At 35.8% G+C, this 22,916-nt stretch overlaps 1 protein-coding gene across 1 annotated transcript in view; it reads left to right on the top strand.

The window, feature by feature from the left end:
* Nucleotides 1–22,916, top strand: part of LOC105546482 — a 659,409-nt gene that overhangs the window by 410,914 nt on the left and 225,579 nt on the right. Inside the window, exon 7 of the mRNA XM_011989689.1 lies at nucleotides 20,275–20,412. Coding sequence (XP_011845079.1) covers nucleotides 20,275–20,412 — 138 coding nt within the window. The remainder of the gene's footprint in view (nucleotides 1–20,274; nucleotides 20,413–22,916) is intronic.

Genomic DNA, 22,916 nt, shown 5'->3' with positions numbered 1-22,916 from the left:
ACAAAATGTCACTGAATTACATCCATCCCTTGGTATCACCTAGCAAAATCCTGGATCCCCAAAGAAATACACTAAGCTATTTCACATTCAGTGTATATAAGAAAAGTACAAAATTCAGGGTGAAAACAAAAACAAGAAAAGCACCAAAACATCAAGAACTTGACAGGAAAGAGAAGTGAACTGAGGCTTTTTGCTTTCAGAATAAAAATGCTGTTGCTCAAAGTCCTACTCATTCCAATGGGCTCTACCCAATAACATCAAGTTTTTTCACTAACCACACAATTCTGCCTGCCAGTCACTCTGTTGGTAGTTTGTGGGAGATTGACAGTTAAGACAGTAAATGTTAAAGCAATGTAATTTTGTAATAACAGGAATACATTCACCAAACACATAGATGTGCATTGTGTGTATAAATGATATAGGGACATTTAAGATATTTATTTCATTACATTTTAAACACAAGTCTAAGACAGGTTTATCTTTATTCTCAGTCTGTGACTTGGAGAAATTGGCTTCCATAGCGTCGTTTGAGAGTGCAGAGCATCTTATGAACGGTAATTGGAGAGAGATGGTTATCTATTCCTGTGCAAAAAGAAAGAGTCGAGAAGCACTGCCCAAATGAATGGGCAGGGCTTCATTCCAGGAGAAGTACTGAGTGTGAGGAGGAAAGTCACTGTATACACCTGTAAGGTTACACTTTTAATGGATCTTGGAATGAGGTTACAGTGTTATAGCATCAAGGGTGGCTTTCCTTTGGCATCAGGCTGGGCTAGGAGGCAAACACACGAAGGTTAAGTGAAAGGGTTACTTATCAGTGTTTGAGCTGGCTCTTGAGGAAAGCAGTGGATATATGAGTAAGCCCAAAGGTGTATCACTCCAGACACCAACACACCACTTCCACATACTATGGCTTGGATCTTGTCCCAAATAACTCTACATCGTAATGTTGGTCTTCCAGTATTGTAAGGTGGGGCTGGTCAAATACGGTAAGTTAATTGTCTCTACCTCAGTCCCCTCAAGTAAAATGAGGTAATAGCAACTCCCTTATTTGAGTTACTGTAAGAATCATCTTAAATCAAGTTAAATTATGGACTCTAAGCTTAGGCACATTCGCTTTGAGTATCTTGCTAAAAAGATTTTGAATAATTCTTTGGCAGAGACATTTGGAGCCTACTTGTCTTCTGACATTTAACCCCGAAGTATTTCAAACAGAAAAGATTGCCTCCTTTGTTGATGCTGTTCATTAACAACGAATAGGGTTAGATCTCTGGGAAGAAAAATGCCCAGAATAAGCCTTGTGACTTTCAGTTGTGGCAGGATGAGGAAGTAAGTGTTCAGGTTATCTTAGTTTCCCATCCTGCCAGGATCAGGAGCCAAAAGGCACATTTTATTTTCCGATTCTGTTCTATAAGCACCTGGAAATTCTAGATAAGATATAACCAAAAGGGTTTTAAATTCATAAACACTCAAGAATGAATAGGATCTCCTTGGGTGCCAGGAATGAAGAGGAAATCAAAAACTAGAGAGGAAAATGTGTGAACTGGGGCTGTTGCTGCCTGGGAGAGGGAAAAACAGATCATCAGTCTTGTTGATCTAAAGGTTTGGATTTGTTTTTGGTTTGCATTTTTTTATCTTTTTATTTTTATGTACTTATTTTTAATCGATACATAATATTTATATATGTTTTGGGGGTCCATGTGATATTTTGATATACGCACACAATGTGTAATGATCAAATCAGGATACTTAGGGCTTCATTCACCTCAAACATTGGATTTTAATGACCATTCAGGAGATGAGACTTTGGGCCTTTTAGGTATAGGGTGTTGAAAGAGTCTTTTCCATAAATTTTAGATACTCAAAATGTGTCGAAAGGGATAGATAGACAAAAAGTATGTCCACTAGACGGAGATAAAAGAATCTTTTTTGGAGAAAGAAAAACTTTGTCTTTCTCTATGTTTCATTTAAAATACTGTTTCCCCTAATAATCTACAACTGAATTTCTTTAATAGAAAATATATAGGGTTTAAAATTAAAAATACTTATCATAGAGATTTGACCCTCTGAACAGAGAACTACTGAACTGGAAGCCAGATCTGAGGAAACTTCCTAGACTACATCTCTAAGAGATGAAAAAAGTGAAGTGAAAAGTGATTCGTAGTGATTTGCAAAGATTACAGAGCAGGTCTAACATACAACTTATACAATTTCCAGAACAGAGACTAGCTAGAACGAGGGAAAGATATGAAGAGATTAACAGTTATTTATTAATTTCCAAGACTCATTGGAAGACATGAACTCTCAGATTAAGGGAACAGAAATTCTGAGGCAGACAAAGTAAAATCAATCCCCTTCTGGACACATTCTAGTGAAACTTCAGACAGCAACAGTAGAGGACTGAAGACAATAGAAAAATATATTCAAAACTCTGAAACAAAGTTGATAAAGAAAAAAAGTGTACTCACCTAACCTATTATTCAAGAGTGGATCAGAAGTGTCACAAATGAATACATTTTTGACTAAGGATATTGTAGTTGTTTCCTAGGTCTGCTATCAGAAAAATACCACAAACTTGGTGGCTTAAAACAGCAGAGATTTATTGTCTCATGGTTCTGGAGGCCAGAAGCCTGACATCAAGGTGCTGGCACAGCCATGCTCCCTCTGGGGCCGTGAGGGAAGGGCCTGCTCCTGACTCTCTCCTAGCTTCTGGGAGGCCCTGGCATTCCTTGGTTTGCAGATCCATCAGTCCAGTGCTTCACATGGCCTTCTCCCTGTGTGTCTTCACTTCATCTTCTGTCTGTGCTTTTCCGTCTCTGTGTTCAAATTCCCCCTTTTTATACGGACACCAGTTATATTGGGTTAGGGTCCACCCCAGTGACCTCATCTCAACTTGGTTAAATCATAAAAGATTCTGTCTCCCAAAGAGGTCACATTCTAGGGTACTGGGGGATACGATTTCCACATATCTTATTTTGGAGCACACCATCTGACACATAACAAGTATACCCTCAATGGAATGCTAAAAGAACTTACAAAGGATGTTTTCAATTACAAGGAAAAAGGCAGAAATAAATAACACCTTTGTATCTTTTTTTTAAATTTCTGTATTTGAAATGTTTTGTAATTTTGCAAAGGAATATAAAAGGCATGCCTTTTCTATTCTATTTTAATAAATATAAGGCAATTAAGAGACCCTGAATATCAAATGAAAGAAAAAATGATCATATAATTTGCATAATTAAATGATTGTTTAGTCAACTAATTAACTCAATGAAAACTCAAAGTTAAGTCAAAAGGTTGTGGCTACAGCATCTTTAGTTTTCACAAGACAAATATGCCACAGTTTGGAAAGCGTAGCGTTAAACCTTTCAAATATGTGTGAGAATCTGTCTTGCTTATAATTTGCAAGATAAATAACTGTAAAATAGTACCACAGGAAAATATTTTTATGAGAAAATTACACAGATCCTTTGAGAGTTTGGTGAAAGATCTTACTCTGGCTTCAACTGTATTTGGTTACTTATCCATTAATGTGGATAAATACAGAATTTTTAGACCAGTACACAAGATTGAGAGAGAAATGTGTTAAATCATTTTTTAAAATGTAAAGTCAGACACAAATTAAGAACGGTGATGATTACTTTCTTATAACTGATTATCTCACATTATTATGCTTTTTGGTGACATTTTGAAATATCATTATTGAACTTTGACAATGGTATCTGAGCTGAAAGAACCTTCTGTTAATTATTAGCTAGACCTGTTATGCTTGCAGTTCTCATTTTTGATGGGTGTGAGGATTGGCCAACCTAAAACAATGATACAAATAATAGGTTAAAGAAGCAAAAACAGCAAAATTCACGCAAAGAACATTGATTAATGAATTTTTTAAAATTCTTAAAGGTCGTGTACTCAAGTTTGGCTAAGCCTCAGGCAGATTTAATGAACATGACCAGAGCCTGCTGTATGCAGTGGGTAACCCAGGCTGACTCCAAATTTGCTGACATTACAGGGTTATTATTTCTGGAAAGATATATAATTCCGGAACAGTTTCTTTAGTGATTCCATTAAGAGTCTGATTTCCTTCAATTTAGGGTTACAGATTTCATTTTTCACATTATCCCACACCACAAAGAAAATAAAATCATGTCTTGGATTGAGTGCCTATGTCAGCCAAAGGAAAAAAAATATTTAATTTTGATGGTACTTAACCCCATTTTATTTGATAAGTACATCTGTTTTTTTGGATCACATGTCAGTGTGTGAATGATGAAATTTAATGACTGCTAGTTTAAAGGCAAAAAATGATTTTGCTTACACTAAATTATACAATCTTGAGGATTCCTTGAGGAAGAAGTAAACAGATGCCATCATATGGATGGTATTAAAGCACACACCATAGCAAAGAAGTTACTGGAACAGAGATCTCAGAGAACAGAATGTGGCCACCCAGGCTTCCTTATGACAGAATATGGAGATTTATTAGTCTCTAACTTTCAAGAAGTTCTACTGTTTAATTATTTGTGATCAGATGAGGCTTTTTCTTTGGACAAAGAGAATAAAATCAATTTAATTACTAATAAAATCTTTTGGGAATGTTATCACAGAAGTTTATTTTTGTATATTTAAATGTAAAGGCTAAACACTGTAGTCCGAGACAAGGCAGAATGGTGATTCAGTGTGTGTTTTATAACCTGACGAGAATTCTGGCTCTAAAACCAACTTAGCAATGTGAGTAACAGCAGCTGTTTCTCAATCTACCTGTGCTTCCCCCATCTCAACTGCAAAATAGTCATCACAATAAGCTCCATCTCCTTAAGCTTATGATGTCACCACCAGTAGGGTACTAGGTCAGAGTAAATGTTACAATGCAGTTCAGTGCCTGACATGCTGAAGGAGTAAAATAATGTTTAACTTAAAACAAACCAGCTTTAAAAAACCATAAACAAAACTCTAATATACACCTTCAATGAAGTTTTGGTTAACTAAAGTATATTGTTGTTCTTCCCCTTCATATCATGTCCATGATTACATTGTTTGAAAGGATATATGAATTGCTGTAAATGAACAATATTTATATTTTGATATCTTAAATCCTTCCTTTCTAAAACTAGTGAAGTTTTTAGACTCAGTAAGAAAGGAAAAGTTTGCTTTTCTTTGCCCTAATCCGATATGAATGGTGCCTGTAGAAGAAGAGATTAGGACACAGATGCACACAGAGGGAAGCCCGTGTGAGGAGACAGGAACAAGATGGCCGTCGGCAAGCCAAGGACAGAGGCCTCAGGAGAAACCAGCCTTGCCAACAACTTGGGCTTGGAATTCTGGTTTCTAGAATTTTGAGAACATAGATTTTTGTTGCTCAAGGCACCCAGTGTGTAGTACTTTGTTATGGCAGCCCTTTCTTACAAATACAGGAGGGGCTCATGAAAATCTGGTGACAATAAATTGTTCTTTATTTTCTGGTAAGAAAGGAGGAGTCACAAAAGATTTCAACCTTTTAGAAATCAACATGTGAATCTGGCATCGCTGAAATGAGCTTAATCTGTGATAGGAAGGGTGCCTGGCTCCCCTGTTCCTTTCATTTAGCTACATTAATGGAGGTTCTGGGTAATTGTAGGCACATAGGTACCTCAGAGAAAATCGTACTGAAACTTCCTGTGCTGTTAGACTATTTTGTGGATCTATAGAATTTTTTAAAAGTTTACCAGCCAGTTAATATGTATATATCAGTGTGGCAAGGTGTCATTATTACAGTAGTGGATGGGTACCATTTTTGTTTTACTGGAGGGAAATCCAATATGAATAAAATAGCAACTTTTCAAACATGACATTTAATCCATTCATGTAAATCAAACTGAGAATCTATTATTCATTATTAAAAGGGTGGCATATTTTTATTACACTGAGAATGAAACACAAATATTGTGAAAAATTTAGTGCCTTTTCTTGAAATTTTAAGACACTTATAATATAGTCATCTAGCTGGGACTGGCACTCACTTTAAAATATAGCCATAAAATTAATAAGTTTGAAGTTTTATACCCGAAAAAAGGATGCTCAATTTCAGTGAAATAGGCAAATTTATTTTTTATTTAAAGCTTCCTAAATACTTAAGACGGTCAAGTACTTCAGTAATGCTCCAAGTCCAGTATGTATATGAAGAATATAGTTCATATTCTTGTCATTATTAGTCATGGCCACCATGTTCTTCCCTGAGGTGCTTCCTGAAAACTGCATATATCAGAAACTGATTAAAATGACCTAAAGTATTAATTCTTAAAATATGATGAACCCAACATTTTACAAGAGGTTATTTTCTGTGTGACATTTAATATCTAAGAATTGAAATGATTTTAATAACTCATAGGAAGGAACGGTCTTAGTAAAACTAGACTGGCACATGATTGCTTTTATTGATTATTGGTTATTACTATTAATAATGAAGAGCTCTGGAGTATATTATATTGTGCAGCTTTAGAAAGTTTTTCATTATATCAGTTGGAGGAAGGCCCTTTGTGTTAGTTCTTAAAAGGGTCACTTCTGCTGATTAAGGGGACCTCGGACTTGGGAGACTCTTGATCGCCAGTGGCCCTTTGTCAATGACATGGACAGTCATGGGGCATCCTACTTCCAGCCATGGCCTCTCCCAACTCACCCCCCAACTTGCTTCCAACTGCTGCTGCACATGTGCTTCTCTGGTCAAGCAAAGGGACACCCCACTCTCTTGCCCCTTGTCCCCATGAGAACAAATGAAAACTTGACCCAAAGTATAGTAATTAAGAGCACATCTCTAGAGTGAGGCTGACCAGAGTTGGAATCCTGGTTCTACTACTTACTAGCAATCAATACTTTAGGAAAATTATTTTTTAAAAAAATCCCTGGCCTCAGTTTTCTCATCTGTGAAATGAGAATCTAATATCTAATTCATAGGGGTTTTATGAGCATCAAATAATTTGATGTATCAGCTCTTTAGCATAGTAGATGGCATGTAGGAAATAACTGGCAGCTATAGTTATTTTTATCTTTATAACAATAGTCCTTCATGTACAATGTTCTCTGCCTTCCTCTGTATGTTAACTTTCTACAGTCTTTCAAAACATTTCTTACAAAAGTCTCAGTCAATCTTTTCTTCTCCTTTGAGAAAACTCAGTTTACACTAAATTTGATGCTACTTTTGTCTACATTATTTGCTGCTGGGTGATGTGAGAGGTTTCAAGGCAATGGGTACAGAAAGTCACTGTATCACTTATTCTCTGGGAGGAGTGAGAGAGTACCATTTACTGAGTGCCTGTAGTGTGCCAATTACGTCACTCTGCACTTGATATATACTATCAATGCTAACATCACATGACCCAATTCATTATTAAACCCATTTTGCAGGTGAGAAAAACTGAGGTTTCAGAAATGAGAACTTGCTCAGATGTTTGAAGCTGAACTTAAGTCCACATATGAATGACTCCTCAGCCCAACATCAAGGTTCACAACATGCCCTAAAGGAAGCAGAAATCACTGATATGTTGGTTTTTCATATCTGCAGATTACCCACCAATTTCTACCCTTTTCCTTTGTATTTCTATCAGATTTTTTTCTATTTCTAAAGCCAACTTTCTCTTCCTTTCCAGTCTCTGCTTTCTGTCTCTCAAAGGATAGGCTCTGTATTATGCAGTAAATTAACGTTCAGAAAAGAAGCTGTCACATTGCATGACATTGACAGGTGGTCATTCAATCTTAAGAATACTTGGCAGCACCAGAATGTAAGATTCCTGAGAGCAGGGACCTTGGTGTTTTGTTAACTTCTGTATCATCAGAAACTAGAAAGGCATCTGTCTTAATAAATATTTTTAAAATGAACAATTCTAAGACTTACAGAGTCACATTGAAGTTGTAAAAGAAACAACTATTGACTGCCTTTTAGATGAATATTTTTTTTTTTACTTTAAAACATCTTTGGTGTTTTATGCAGATTCACATTTTTAATTTTATTGGGAATGCTTTTATAATGCCATAAATTCATCTTTGTCCTTTGTGTCTGTTCTCTACATCTGTTCACATCCAATGTATTCAGAGTTAAGAATGCCCTAGTTACAAAATAGTAGTTCTTGTTCACTTGGCATGCAATTCAACAATCAAATCATTCTGAATTCTCTAAAGAGGAGGAACTTGCTTCTATATTTGAACTCACTCACATTCAGAGGGAATATGCTTTAATATTTCGACATCTATACAAAATGCTTTACAATTACTTTTAAGGCATTAATTCTCCTATGAACACTGAGTGAAGTCACGAAGGACTGAGTAGGGCAAAGAATTTTTCCAAGGTCACACTGCCTGTTAATTGCAAAGGATGGGCCTGGCTATCTTTTCCCGTCATCTTTCTCATACATATATAAAGAAATAGTCAATGACTTTGAACTGATGAAGCTCTCAAAGCTTATGGTGGTGGCAAAAAACAGATTTATGTTCGAACAAAATCATCACTAAACTCTGGGACCAATAAAGGTCAATTTAGCAAACTGCAAATCAGGTCATATCCAGCCTCTGCTCAAGATTTTCCATTGCATTTAGATCTTCACTGCGTCTATAATAAGATCCAAATGCCTTACCTGGGCCTTCAAAGAGTGTATGATCTGGCCTCTATCCCATTATCTGCTTTCATTGCATTCTAGTTTTTTGCTTGTGTATTTTATTTCAGCCTCACCATCATTCTCCGAACACACTAAGCTCATTTCTTGCTGCAGGGCCACTGAATTCATTACTGCTTCTTGCCTAGTAGGGTTTTCTCTCACACCTTGACATGGCAGTTCTCAGGGTAAGGGTTGCTTCCTTAGGCAAGAGTTTCTTAACAGAATAGCCCCCTCCTCTAGTAATTTTCTAGTCTATTGCTATTTATTTTCATGATTTCAATATCAATTGTGATAGGCTAAACATTTATCACTACTGATGAGGTCTCATATATATTTGTCTATTGTGTATTCTCTTTCCTATCAGAGTATACTCAGTGAGAGTAGAAAGCTTTTTGTCTCACTCAATTATTTTTATCCTCAGTGCCAAAAGTGGTGTCTAAATGCAAAATTGAGATTTAATAAATGAGCATGAATGATTGGAGGGAAACAGTAAAGTCGGAGATGGGGGTTTTGATATAGTCAACTCAATTCAGTAGCTGGAGAAACATGAGCAAGTCGTTACTTTCCTAAATCATTTTTTTTCAATCACCTGTAAAATGGGCTCATGTCAGCAACGTAACAAGGTTGACGTGCAGATCAAATGTGATAATGTGCATGTAAGAGCTTTGTAAAATATAAAATGCTGCACAGGCATTAACTTCATTGCTAGATATCTTTGGTGCAATGTGGGCTGCCTAAAGGGAAAATGTTGATGAGCAATTATTGCCAAAAGTTTTCTCCTTTCCAAATGATATATTTCCATGCTCCTTGTAAAGCCATTTGTGGTTAATTTGTTGGTCTTTGATCTAATCAGGCTGCAGATGTTCAAAAATGCCATCTTTTTGTGCATTGAGGCTCACTCACTGGAGTTTGTAAAAGTAATGGGCTGTGCCCAATTTTTCCCCAATGTGTTCAACTCTCAGGGACAATGAAGGGAAAGATCTATCTTTTGCTTAACAAGGAGAAACTAAAAGAAAATTTGACTTTTTGTTTTCACAGTCAAAAAAAAAAAAAAAAAAAGTGAGAGAGAGGAGGAGAATCCCAGAACTGAACTTTCTAAATTAAAATATTCAATTAGATTTTTTCCATCTCTCTAGAGTGAAATATTCATAGTTGAACATCTGAGTAGCATGTGAAGAGATAAGTTATGACATATTGAGGTTGAGGTCAGGTAATGGAATTGTAATATAATGAGATGACATACCATGTATTTCCTCTTGATTTCAGTCATTTCTGATGGAAAATGGTGGAAAGGTCATATTGCTTAACCAGTAATTATCCAGGTATGACTCAATTAGATTTTAGGCAGAAATGTAGTTGTCATAAGCAGTAGGAGATCCAACATATGATCAAGGACTCACAAACCTGGCTTGCTTATCTTTGTGTCCATACTGGGTGGTGATTCTCAGGAAGGTGTGGGCTGAAAGACCATCTGATTCACAATTACCTTACATTCTTGTTAAAATTCAGAGTACCAGGCCCCACCCCAGACTTACCAATTCAAGGTAAGCGTGAGGTCTGGGAAGTCTACACTTTCAATAATGACTCATGGGTAATTCTTTTACAAACTAAATTTCTGAGACTGAGAGCTTAGGGTCTTGAAAACATCACAGTATGATTGTTGGTGCTTCTCAAATAATTAAATTAGTTGTTGAGAAATTGTCAAATTAGATTCCGGGACTTTAGGTTTGAGAGATCATGGAGTTGTGCCCCTCATTTAAGGAGAATTTTCATTCAGAATTATTCATTTGTAAGCTAACTGGTAAACTTAGCCCTTTAGAAAGATTTATTCTTTAAGAATCCCTGATAGTAGGATTTTATTGTAGTAAAAATGCTTTTTCTTGATAGGTAATTTGTCTGTTTTGGTTACCTGAACTCGAACCGAGCAATTTAGGAGAGAACTGGCTAGATAGAGAGAAATATCTGGAAGGGGAGCCCCGGCTTCCCAGTTTGTAGGAATCAGGAAAAGCAGTAAATAGGATAGAGCAGAATGACCTTGAGGTCTCTTACCATGAATCCAAGGTGGGTTGTTTCCTCCTACATTCAGGAAGCTTAGCATGACTGACTGGTGCAGATTGCCTAAAATCAGATCCCAGCTCTAACCTCCACATCGTTTTGTATGACCTTGGACCTTCCCCCAGTTGTGTTATTTGTAAAATTGAGTCTATAGAATCTACTTTGTAGGATTATAGTGGCTATTGAGTTAATAAGGATAAAGTGCTTTCAAAAAGTGTCTTGCACTTAGGGAATGAAACTTAACTGTTGATATTATACTAATTTTTAAAATTAAGGAACCAAAAAAGTAAATTTCCTAAAACAGGAACCGGGAACTACTAGATTTGACATGAGAATGCTGGTTTTCCCATGGTATAGGAAGTAAGAATCTCTCTCTTCTGTTTAGAAGCAATGACAGTTGTAGTTGTTACTACCCTGTGTTCTTGATCCCTAGGCCAAGATAGGTTTCTAAGAATAGCTACTTTTTCTTATCCTATAGCAGAAAGACTGGAGATTGGAGCTGATTTACCTATTTATTTTTTCTGAACTGAAAGAATGGAAAAAACAGTAATGGTTCTATGAAACTTTCAGGGGATAACCTAGATGACTCTATTCTGTGGCTTCAGTTCCCACTCAGGTATTCAGAATTGTCTGCCTCAAAGAGAAAATTTTGTTATTTCTAATGCACATTATTTATACTGATTTGCTGTGTTGACTATCCCTATTCCTCATAGAATGTCAGACTTGGAAGATATCTTTGAGTTTAGTTCCGATTCTTCTTGTCTGACACACCATCCTTCGGCCCGTGTCTGGGTCCTATTAGTGTCTCTGCCTGTGTGTTTGCTTGAGAACCTGTGGATTAGAAATGATAACCTCGAAGGTCTTGTCCAAACTGAAGACAAGATTCCTTGATCATAATGAGCAAAATACCTTGGGGGAGGAAGAAGAATTTCCTGATGAATAGGCTTTCGTGAGAAAATAATTTTCTCTCTGTCTCTGTGTGTGTGTGTGTATGTGTACAGGCATTTGAAAAATAATTTTGACAATATTTAATATGATATGTATTATACATGTTAATATGTATTTAAGTATGTGTTTAAGAGGAGACAAAATTAGAAATTTAGATTGCTATGATACTGCATTAGGGTCCTGAATATGATGCTAAGGAATTACCATTTATATGGTAAATATATGATGTCAGGCAAAAAACAACCAAAAGTAGAACTTATAATAAACCAAGTTTCTGGGGACCTTTTGTGCAGTGCCAGAAATAAAAGTAACTTTATGTGACCAGAGGAAAGAAGCAGGGCAAAGAAGTAAAAGTTAGATTTTACCATATGATTTATAATATTTTATATTAAATTCAGAATTTCATGATAAGGAAATATGGATACTTGTCTAAGTGTGTTCCTTTGACAGTCATTAATGAGTTTTTTTGTTAGGTATCATTGATGGGTCTTTATGATTTCTCCTTATCTTTGATTTTCAATCAGTTTGATTATGATATGCCTGGGTAGTATTTTCTTTGTATTTCTTCTGCTTAAGATTTTCTGAGCTTCTGGTTTTGTAGATTGATGTCTTTCATCAGTTTTGGAAAATTCTCAGCCATATCTCTTGAAATACTTTTTCCTGAACTATCATCTTTCTCTTCTCATTTTAGGATTCCAAATGTATGTGTGTTGGACTGTTTATTACTGCCCCACAATTCTTTCATGCTCTAGTCTATTTTACTTTTTTTATTCTTTTTGACTTTATGCCTCAGTTGGAATAATTTCTATTGACCTCTGTTAGAGTTCACATATCCTTTTTCTGTTGTGTCCATTTCTGCTGTTATGCCCATTTAATAATTTTATTATTTCAAATACTTTAGATTTCTGTTCTAAACATTTTAAAAAATTCTTTTCTGAGCTATTCAAAACTTTTTCAGTTATTTCTATCTTTTCCTCTAATTTTGGGTCCTATTTGTAATGATTGTAGTCTTAGTTAGTTCCAACATCCGGCCATTTGTGGGTTGGTTTCATTGATTGGTTTTCTTTTGTTCATGCATCACATTTTCCTCCTTCCATGGATGTCTCACAGTTGTGTGTTAGATGCCAGATATTGTATATAAGCCAATTACAGAGACTGGAGTGGAAAATATTTCTCCTCCACAAGGGCTGATCTCTCTGATCAAATTAGGAATTGAGCTTAGTTGGGGTTGGGTTTATAGCTTTAGTTAGTTTTAATTTACTACCAGTTTCCAAAGCTTTAAGCTGTAAAAGGTCCCTCCTTCCAGCTGGGCTTGCTTATCCATGCACCATGTAACTAACATTCTGCTCTGCTCTCCAGTGCTGTCCCAGGATTTCTGTGCCGCTGGAAATCTCTTTTTGCTCCCCATCTAGACTCAATTGCCCACATGCTGCTGAGCACTTGTTAAAAGTCCCACGGTTGAGAATTGGTAAATAGTGAGAACTTGCTCTTTGTCTGAGGCTGATATGTTTTCAGTGTTCCATAAGAGCTCATGATGGTTAAAAGTTCAGCCAGTTTCTCTTTTCCCTGCAAAGTAGTCTACCCAGTGACTGGTCTGCTTCCTCACCTGTTTCCTGGGATTAAAGCTGCCTCTATCCTAGTTCATATAGGAAGGGCTGATCCCTCTATGAGATTTAGTTTCCCCTAAATTTCTTTGTGTCCCCCGTTTCCCAATGGGTTAAAAATACAATTTTGTAATTTAACTGATTTGTTTCCTTTTTATGATGGAAGTGTTGGTTACTTTTGATCATCTCCATCATAACCGGAAGCAGGACCTTGAAGGCTCTCTGATTTTTGAAATCACTTAGTATACTTATTTTCTGTAAAAATAATAATCATTACAAAAAATCCAAAAGTCCAGAAAAATGAACAATGTTTTGTGAATGTGCATGGTTATCATTTTTGCATTTACTCTAGTCCTCTCTGGAGTGCTTTAATTTAAAAGTGTACCTAAAAGTAGTTTAAAAGTGTATCCTTTACAGTTTTATTTTTTTTGAGATGGAGTCTCACTGTGTTGCCCAGGCTGGAGTGCAGTGGCCTGATCTCGGCTCACTGCAAGCTCTGCCTCCCGGGTTCACCCCATTCTTCGGCCTCAGCCTCCCGAGTAGCTGGGACTACAGGTGCCCGCCACCACGCTGGGCTAATTTTTTGTATTTTTGGTAGAGACGGGATTTCACCATGTTAGCCAGGATGGTCTTGATCTCTTGACCTCATGATCTGCCCTGCCTCGGCCTCCCAAAGTGCCGGGATTACAGGCGTGAGCCACCACACCCGGCCTATCCTTTACATTTTTAAAGTGTAAGGAATTTTACCTTCTCTTCCAATCCTCCATTTAACAGTAAGACTTCAAAATTCCCGTTTGCTTCTTGGATTCCATTTTTTCTCCACTCACCTTTCACATGTACCTTTTGCAATATGGAAGATCAAATGTATCACCCTTATGCTATGCAGTGGAATTCAGCTTTGCAGCAGCTCTTCCTTCCAGAGGGGTACTCTTCTCTTTTAACTTTTATTTTAGGTTTGGGGGTTCATGTGAAGATTTTTTACATAGGTAAACTCCTGTCATGGGGCTTTGTTGTACAGATTATTTCATCACTCAGGTATTCAGCCCAGTACTTGAAGGTGGAGGGTAGGAAGAGGGAGAGGAGCAGCATCACAGAGGTGTTCTTCATGGCATTCACTAAATTAAGGGACTCTGAGGCTATTATGATCGCCACCTACCAGGACTCTCCTGACGGAGGGCATTGATAGTTGAGGGAGACCAACACATATATTTTTCTTAACATATGGTATTTAACTACAAAGCTACTGAAAAATCATCATGGGATAGCTATGGAAGTACTCAGATTTGTGAAAAGGATCCTCTGCAAAGTACGCTGAAATTTAGTGGCCTTTCTCGCCAAAGAGGAAACGAATGAATTACAAGCTACATACTGCAGGGCAGAAGATTTCTCCTACAATATGCAGCAAAGGAAAGGCACCAAACGAAAAACTACAACAGTTATCAGATAAAGTCATTTCCTTTATTTAACAATTTATGGCTTTCATTTTCCTTCTCAGTATCGGTGACTAGGTGTGGTCTTGTTCACATGCTTAACTATTTTAGGGGCTGTCAGGGTAGTTGCATGTGATTCCCCCATCTTGTAGAACACGTTGAGATGGAGTTCCTCTTGAGGTGACACAGGACTGCATGGTATTTATTATTGTGCTTGGTAGCCTTGAACTATTTCTCACATACTCAAAAAAATGATGCTGCTGCTTTACATGTTCACAGATGTATTTTAACCTTGACTATGCTATTTTTCTGTTTATTAAAATGAACTATTACTAAGTCATCTTAGAAGTGGTTGGGATGGTCCTAGAATAAATAAATTTTATAAAGGCACATTTCATATTTTCTGGGAACGTTTGTGTTTACTAAGTGGATAATTACATTAACTTTGAGAAGAAGATATTTATAGCTTTGTTTTTTATTGAGAGAGAACTCAAATGCATGGAAACTTGTATGTAAAAGAAGTGACTTCCTAAGACCGCAACAAAATTAATGATAGAATTGAGTCAGTACTGGACAAATTCTTAATTCATCTACTTTGAATGTATAGCTGAATACATAGGAGTTTAGTGTAACAGGGGCTCTAGTTTTCACTTCTAAATGCAGGGCTAAAAATAGATGAAATTATTGTCGATAGTATCAGTTCAACTTGATTTTTAAATGATGGCCCAAAACAGGATTCTGACTCCTTCTCCCAATTCAACTTTTATTCTCGTATCACAAAGGTTACTCACAGCCAACTAGCCAAATGAAAAGTACAGCTTGAATAAGGTTCTCTTTTGTCAGTGATTTGTGCCTAGTGTTTTTAGCTTTCCCATAGGCTGTTGTAAAAAAATTATAAATCTGGTTTAAATAAAACCTGATCCTGTTAATGGTTTAATAGCAGCTGCCACAAGGTTATGGCATTTTTCAACAGATGCCTCTGTTTCATTTTATACCTAAACTAAGTCTTGGAATATTTATAAAAATAATATACAATATACCTACACACTTTTGGTTAAATATATGTTTAAAAATAGTCTAAGTCCCAATCTTTGTCTACTTGTAATTATCCACACAAAATTCTAAAAAGAAATCGAAGACTACAACTCAGTTTTTAAAAAAGATTATTTATGTCTTACATTTCTCTAAATTTTGTTTTAAGGTCATGGAATAGGCTCCATCTCTACATCTGGGGACTTGATCAGTGGCTTGGTCATTCTGATTATTTCGCCCATCTTTACATTCAGTTCTATTTATTTAGCACTGACAACTCGCTTATACAGCATGTGCATTATAGTGTCAACTGAAATAAACAGAAAAATCACAAAATTAACTAGGACTCTATTCATTCTTCCAGAGGTGGACTTTGGAATAATAATTCAAGTTATTATTATGGGTAGGATAATTTGTGATAATTTATTTAATAACTTTTTAAAAAGCATTTGTTCTGTGTGATGCAGTTGTGCTGGGAAAGTGAATGATACAAAAATGAATGGCAGGCATTCAAAACAATGACCCTTATGGAAGATAGAAATAGTTATACAGTAGAGGTGCCAGCTCGATCAAAGAGGAATGAAATGAAAACACAGACTACTATGTGAGTTAACATGTTGCAAACTTGATTTCTAAAACGCATGAAGTTTAGACTCTTTAACTGGCAGGGTCAAATTTGTGTAGATCACATTTTCATGGTTGCTCAATTACCTGGGGCTAGAAGGACTGTGAATGTAAAGACATCCAATGGTGAGTTTTCAAGGGCCAACCACAGGAGTATAGACCAACGTTTTACTTAATTCTAAATTGTGTATAGTCATCACTGAATGTAACGTGTTTCTAAAACCACAAGCATCTCTATCTTCTCTTTTCTTAATATTTTTCATAGGTGCTCCCTCAAGAGAAACATGTGAGCCCTGGCGTGGCTTTCTTGTTTGAACTGTTTCTCCTTCGTGGCACCTATGCTTGCCTGGACCGGGCTGTGGGCTGGGCAGTGTTCCCTCTGTGTGATAACAACTTTAATACAGTGGAGGGAAAATTTAAGTGTCCCCTTCTCCGAGGACATTATGACCAGAAACTCAGCAACTTTAGGAAGATTGAAGATTTGATTTGCTTGGACTTGGACCATTGGCTGTGCAATCTCTATTTTCAGGTTTGCAGTATGATTTTTTAAGTGGCAAGGAATTAAAATGTTTTCTAAAGCTGCCTCTTTCTAGCCTTCAGCTTCTGTTCATGCCATTGGAAAATTTAATAAGTAAAGTGGCATAGAATGGTAAAAGTTATTACATCTTAATGCTGATTTCTGATAATACAGATTAAATCAATATTTGGAAAAAGGAATAAAATTATAGAATTAGTGGGAAATTGAAAGATCATTTAATAAAATTTTCTGCGTTGTGAATGGGCCAGAGCTGCCACTCAAGTCTCAGTTCACAATCTGTCACTGCTGGGGTAGAGTGTGCAGCTTCATCTCATCAACATGGGGATGGAGCTCTGGTAAGTTTCCTTGTCAAGGTGGATCACTTGATACCAGGCGTTCAAGACCAACCTGGCCAATATGGTGAAAGCCTGTCTCTACTAAAAAGCTACAAAAACTAGCCAGGCTTGGTGGCATGCACCTTTAATCTCAGCTACTTGAAAGGCCGAGGCAGGAGAATCGCTTGAACCCAGGAGGTGGAGGTTGCAGTGAGACGAGATCATGCCACTGCACTCTAGCCTGGGCAACAGAGCAAGACCCTATCTCAAAAAAAAAAAAAAAAAAAAGTGTTTACTGAGCTTCTATTGTGCATTGGGCATTGCCTGCTCTAGGGATGCAAAAAGGATAAGCATTCCAGCACATTCGTGGTGTGTTCTTTGTATCCAAATTTATTCTTCCTGATTATGATGTTTTTCCCCAGGTTGTTCGTGTCATATAATGCCGTCAATTGTTCTTCTTCACCTTCATGTTTGAAGTTTTATTTATATCTATGTAATGTATCTGTCTGTCTGTCTGTCTACCTATCTACTTACCTAACTGATAGAACTATTCAATTGGGTGTTCCCAGGAAGCACATGTAATTTTGTCCTTAAAATCAGCAACGGTCTTCCTGTTTCCTATTTACTTTGAGTAGAATTACCTGGCATTTTTTCTTCTTATCTAATTCCATTATAATGTTTCGCTGAAATGTCGTGTTGGGGCAGTGTAGGTATGCTATTAATAAAATAATGTTTATATGAATATGTACCTGTCTATTCATTTTGGAAATAGTGCCATCCTAAGATAAATCTGATTGCACACTAGAATTCTGTGGGAAGTTTTAGAAATACTTTTACCTGGGTTCTAGTGTCAGATATTTTAATTTAGTTGTTTTGTGGTGGGGTGTCAGGCATCAGAACTTTTTAACACCTTCTAAGAATCAGAAATGCTGATATAAATAAGCTTGAAAAGGAAGACTATTATAAGTGAATGTAAAAAAAATTGAAAATTTATCTAAAGGTTGAAGATAACTATAGAAAATCCATAAGAAAATATTTTAAAAATTGGTGACCTGAATTCCATACCAAGAGTCAAAATAAATATAACCATAAGAAAGTAAAGTTTGGGCTGGGTGTGGTGGCTTATGCCTGTAATTTCAGCACTTTGGGAGGCCGAGGTGGGTGGGTGGATCACCTGAGGTCAGAAGTTTGAGACCAGCCTGGCCAACATGGTTAAATTTTGCCACTACTAAAAATACAAAAATTAGCTGGGTGAGATGGCAGGTGCCTGTAATCCCAGCTACTCAGGAGTCTGAGGCAGGAGAATCGCTTGAACCTGGGAGGTGGAGGTTGCAGTGAACCAAGATCGCGCCATTGCACTCCAGCTTGGGCACCAAGAGCGAAACTCTGGCCCAAAATAAATAAATAAATAAATAAATAAATAAATAAGTAAATTTTGGTCTAACTCATGTGGAAGACATCTATAATTATTAACTGACTTTTTCACTAACTGTTTCCTAAAATTCAGTGTTCTATAAATTATGGGATGGAAAGTCAGAACCAGCTTTGTTTTATAAAAGACAATTTATGTAGTACTGTTATTCATCATAAAGACAGTATATATTTGAGGTTAAATTCGAAGTAGTGTTTAATATTTGCAAGGTCAAGAACAGTGGGTATATTTTAGCAGCATTAAAATAATTTGATTTGACCAAAATCTACTTGAATTTGAACGTATTACTAAAATTTGCCTCGTTTTTTCTGACTTTCTATTAAAAATACTCTGTAGAGAAAAATAAGGAATACTATAATTTATTTGCAGAGTTCAGCTGGCATTATCCATTAGAAATGGACGCAATTGTCCACTAACATTCTTATTTGATAGACAATAAAAATAATTTTCTCCTTCTGAACATTTCATGGGGAAGTGAGTCTTATTAATGAGAATAATAACATGCAAGATGCGTGATTTTCTGATTGTAGGCAGAATAAGTACGCATGTAGATCCTTCTCTCTCATGAGGACAAAAACAAAAAACTTCTTTTCTGGAAACCTCAGTTTCCTCTTATGTGAAATTCTAAAAGTTGTGGATTTTTCCAATATAAGTTTTCTCAAATGCAAACATTTTTGAACAAGTTAATGATGTATTTACTCAGAAAAGAATAAGTTGGAATTGGGAAGAGAAAAGAGAAGTAATGCAGATGATGGAACAGCAAAGTGTTTTTTTGCAATGCCCTGTTAGAAGATAAAAAGGAAACAAGTCAATCCAGGTGAATCCTGAACATTTCTCTCCTGGGTCAGTCAGTGTGGAGAAACTTATACTGTCAACGAGGGGCTGGCAGAGCCAGGTCACGTGGCTTAGCCATGAATTCACGTGTTCTCTCACAGTGTCATTAGGGATAGTACTCAGATTAATAACCCTGAGCATCCCAGAGGAGGCTGGCCAACAGCTCTGAGACTCCCCACAGCATGTGTGTAAGGATGCAACAGTGAAAATGATGTCAGAAAGATAGCCTGTCACTCCTTCCCAGGAAGCTTTGTCTGTCAATTCCTCACTTTCCTGAATATTTCACTTCTTGTGTCATTACTGTCTCCAAGCACTTTTACTATTAAAATTTTAAACATACAGAAAAATTGAAAAAATTGTATAATGAGCACTCATTCACTGCTAGATTCTACAATCTTGTCATTTCTTGTTGAACTTAAAATATTATTTCTTGGAGATGGTAAATAGTGAATGAATATTTGCTAATTTTCTCCTAGTATGAACGTTAGATAGTGTTATTTGGAAGAAGAAATTTTAAAAATTATAAACTGAAATAAAGGAGAAACTAATATATAGAGAGCAAATGGTACTATCTGAAGCACTTGTGTAAATTTGTTAATGCAAAAAACCTGCATTCTTTGTAATGCAACCAAACCAAAGCATATAATGTCTGGAAAACTGAATTTATTATTGATATTTTAGCTTTTTCAAATTGTCTCTTTTTTAAAGATGAAAACTATGTAATAGTTTCAACAATTTAGATAACAGATTGCTCTCTTAATAGGTCATTAAACTTCCTTTGCATCTTGATGGTCAAAAAAATCATGAAAGCCGCACTCGACTTCCCCCTGAATTTCCAGTTTGTCTAATGGCTAAAGGAGAGAAAGCAGAATCAGGAGTGGATAATACAGCTGGCCTTTCAGAGAAAGAAACAGAGAAGAACGCTTGTGCCTCAATGGATGAGGAAGAAGCTAAATCCACAGTACACTCTTCTCAGGGTTGGTTGACTTTTTTTCCCCCAGCATTCTATTGCTAGTATTTCACGTCGTGTTGCATAAATTATATTACAAATATAAGAAACTATCATTCTTTTTAAATATGTTTGAATGTTAGTTTTTATATCACATTATCTATTAAATATGTAAATATAAAATAACATCATTGAAACAAGTCTTTCTCCATGTCCTTATTGCTTTGAAAGTTTTTTTTGTTGTTCTTGTTAAGGGGTCATAATTTGACTTCTGTTGGTTCTTATTTTTAGATTTCAATTTTTCTTGCATGCTTACAAGACTGGTAACCAAAAACTGGCTATGAAAGATAAAATATTTTCAGAAAAATAGTTGTCAATTAATATAGTTTATTTTATTGGCCTTTGTTTTCAAAGACTGGTTTAGTCAGGCAGTAAATAAGCAAATAAAGTTTTTTGAAATAGTCAATCTACAAAAATTCCAACTTACAGAACATATATATGCTGTTAGAGATTATTCTCCTTCTTATAAAAGGATTGTTGCATTTACCAGAAGATTCACAAGCTTCTTTAACAGGGTGTATCCTCTAGCAGTAAACATTCGTGTCAGTTAAAATAGCAGCTGATGGATTGGTATTAATTATAATAACGACAGCATGTAATAGCACTACCAGCATTGTACTAATGCTACAAGTATTACCAGTGATAAGCAGCCTTGTAATAAGTACTTTATTTTTATTTTTGAAATTATTAAATATTTTAAACATCTCATACAGAAAATAACATAGCAAACACCAGTACCCAGTAGCCAGCTTTGCTGATTTTTACCATTTTGCCGTATTACTTCCCATTTTTTCTATGAAAAAATAACATTTATCAGTGATTAATGCTCCCTGTGAACTGCTTCCTAATTCCATTCTCAGCCTTCTCAGATTTGTTATTGATCATTTCCATGTATATTTTAAAACATTTTCTACATATATATGGAATCACTAACAATGTATATCTTTTCTATGTTTTTAAGCTTTGCATAAATATATCATACTTCACATCTGCTTCTGCAACTTTTATTTTCTGTCAACGTTGTCTTTGATATTTATCTAACTATATCTGTCTATCTATTTCTAATTTACTAATTTTGTTGTATTGACTTCCTTTGCAGGATTGTAACAAAATTTATTTCTTTATGTTATTGTAGTTGTTTCTAGTTATACTCTGTTGCAAACAAAGCCACAATGACCAGTCCTGAACATGCTCTGCTTGTGCACATGGGTGGGAATTTCACTAGAGACTATATAACCCCCAAAAGAATGGCTGAATCACATGCACACACTTTCTAAATGTATAGACTAGTGACACTGCCACCCCTAGTGTGTCAATTTACCCTCCTTACAGTTGTGTAAGAGAGTTGCTTTGGCCCACATTCTATCAACCCTTGTTGCTGTCAGATTAGTTTTGCCAATTCAATTGCCATGAAATAATATCTCTTTATTTTAACTAGGATTTTTCTGGATACAAGTATATTAGAGCCTTTTTGAAACTACGTATATTTCTGTTGACCATTTGGGTATTATCTTGTGGAAATTGCCTGTTCCTGTACTTTGTCCACTTTTTCTTTGGGCCGTGTTTTGCTTCATCGACCTGTAAGAGTTCTGGGGCTTTGTTGCTGTTGTTGTTGTTGTTGTTGTTTTTAGGAGGGTGGTAGGGGACATTTATTTTCTGGTTCAATTTTTGATTGTTACTTATTATGCCATCTTTCTATGTTTAATTCATTAAAAACCAATTGGGTTAACTTGGTCATGGTACATTATCTTTTTAATTTTTAAATTTATCTCCTTTTGTTAAAGTTTTATTGAGCAGGTGATATATTCACATTGTTCAAAAGAAAACCTGCCTTCCCCCTCTGCTCCCCAGCAACCTAGTTCTTCTCCCTGAAGGAAACCGATGTACTACTCAATAGATATTTTTATGTATCTATAAGAAAATATACAAAACTACTACTATAATTTTGAAATACAAGTAACTCTATCATTATATTATATATTTTTCTTGTCATTCCTAATGTTGATTATTAATATTAGCCATCGTTGTTTTTCCTTATTAGTCTTGCTTTTAATCTTTTCATTTATTTTTTTTCAGTATCCAACTGACATTTACCTTCATTCAAGTTCTCCACTGATTGTTTATTTTCTATATATTTATCCTCTTGACATTTTTATGTATCTTAACTTTTTATTTATCCACACATTGTGTAGATCAGAGAAAATCTACACATTGTAGATCAGAGAAAATTATGAATGGATCTGTCCATTGCTTCCTGTAATTTTGTCAGATAATGCTTTATACATTTTGAATCTGCTAAGCGCATACAAGTTTATAATTGTTATAGTTTGGAGGATGTTATAATTCTTTTCTACTTCTGTTTGTCTATTAATACTTTTGAATTTATGTTCTGTTTCATCTGATATGAATGCTACGCACCTGAATTATTAATTTTTAGTATTTTCATGGCACACATTATTATGCTACCCCTTA

Source organism: Mandrillus leucophaeus, unplaced genomic scaffold (genome assembly GCF_000951045.1).
Source record: "Mandrillus leucophaeus isolate KB7577 unplaced genomic scaffold, Mleu.le_1.0 Scaffold36, whole genome shotgun sequence".
Classification (NCBI taxonomy): Eukaryota; Metazoa; Chordata; class Mammalia; order Primates; family Cercopithecidae; genus Mandrillus; species Mandrillus leucophaeus.
Note: the sequence above shows the minus strand (reverse complement) of the source record. Positions and strands in the feature narration are given on the sequence as shown.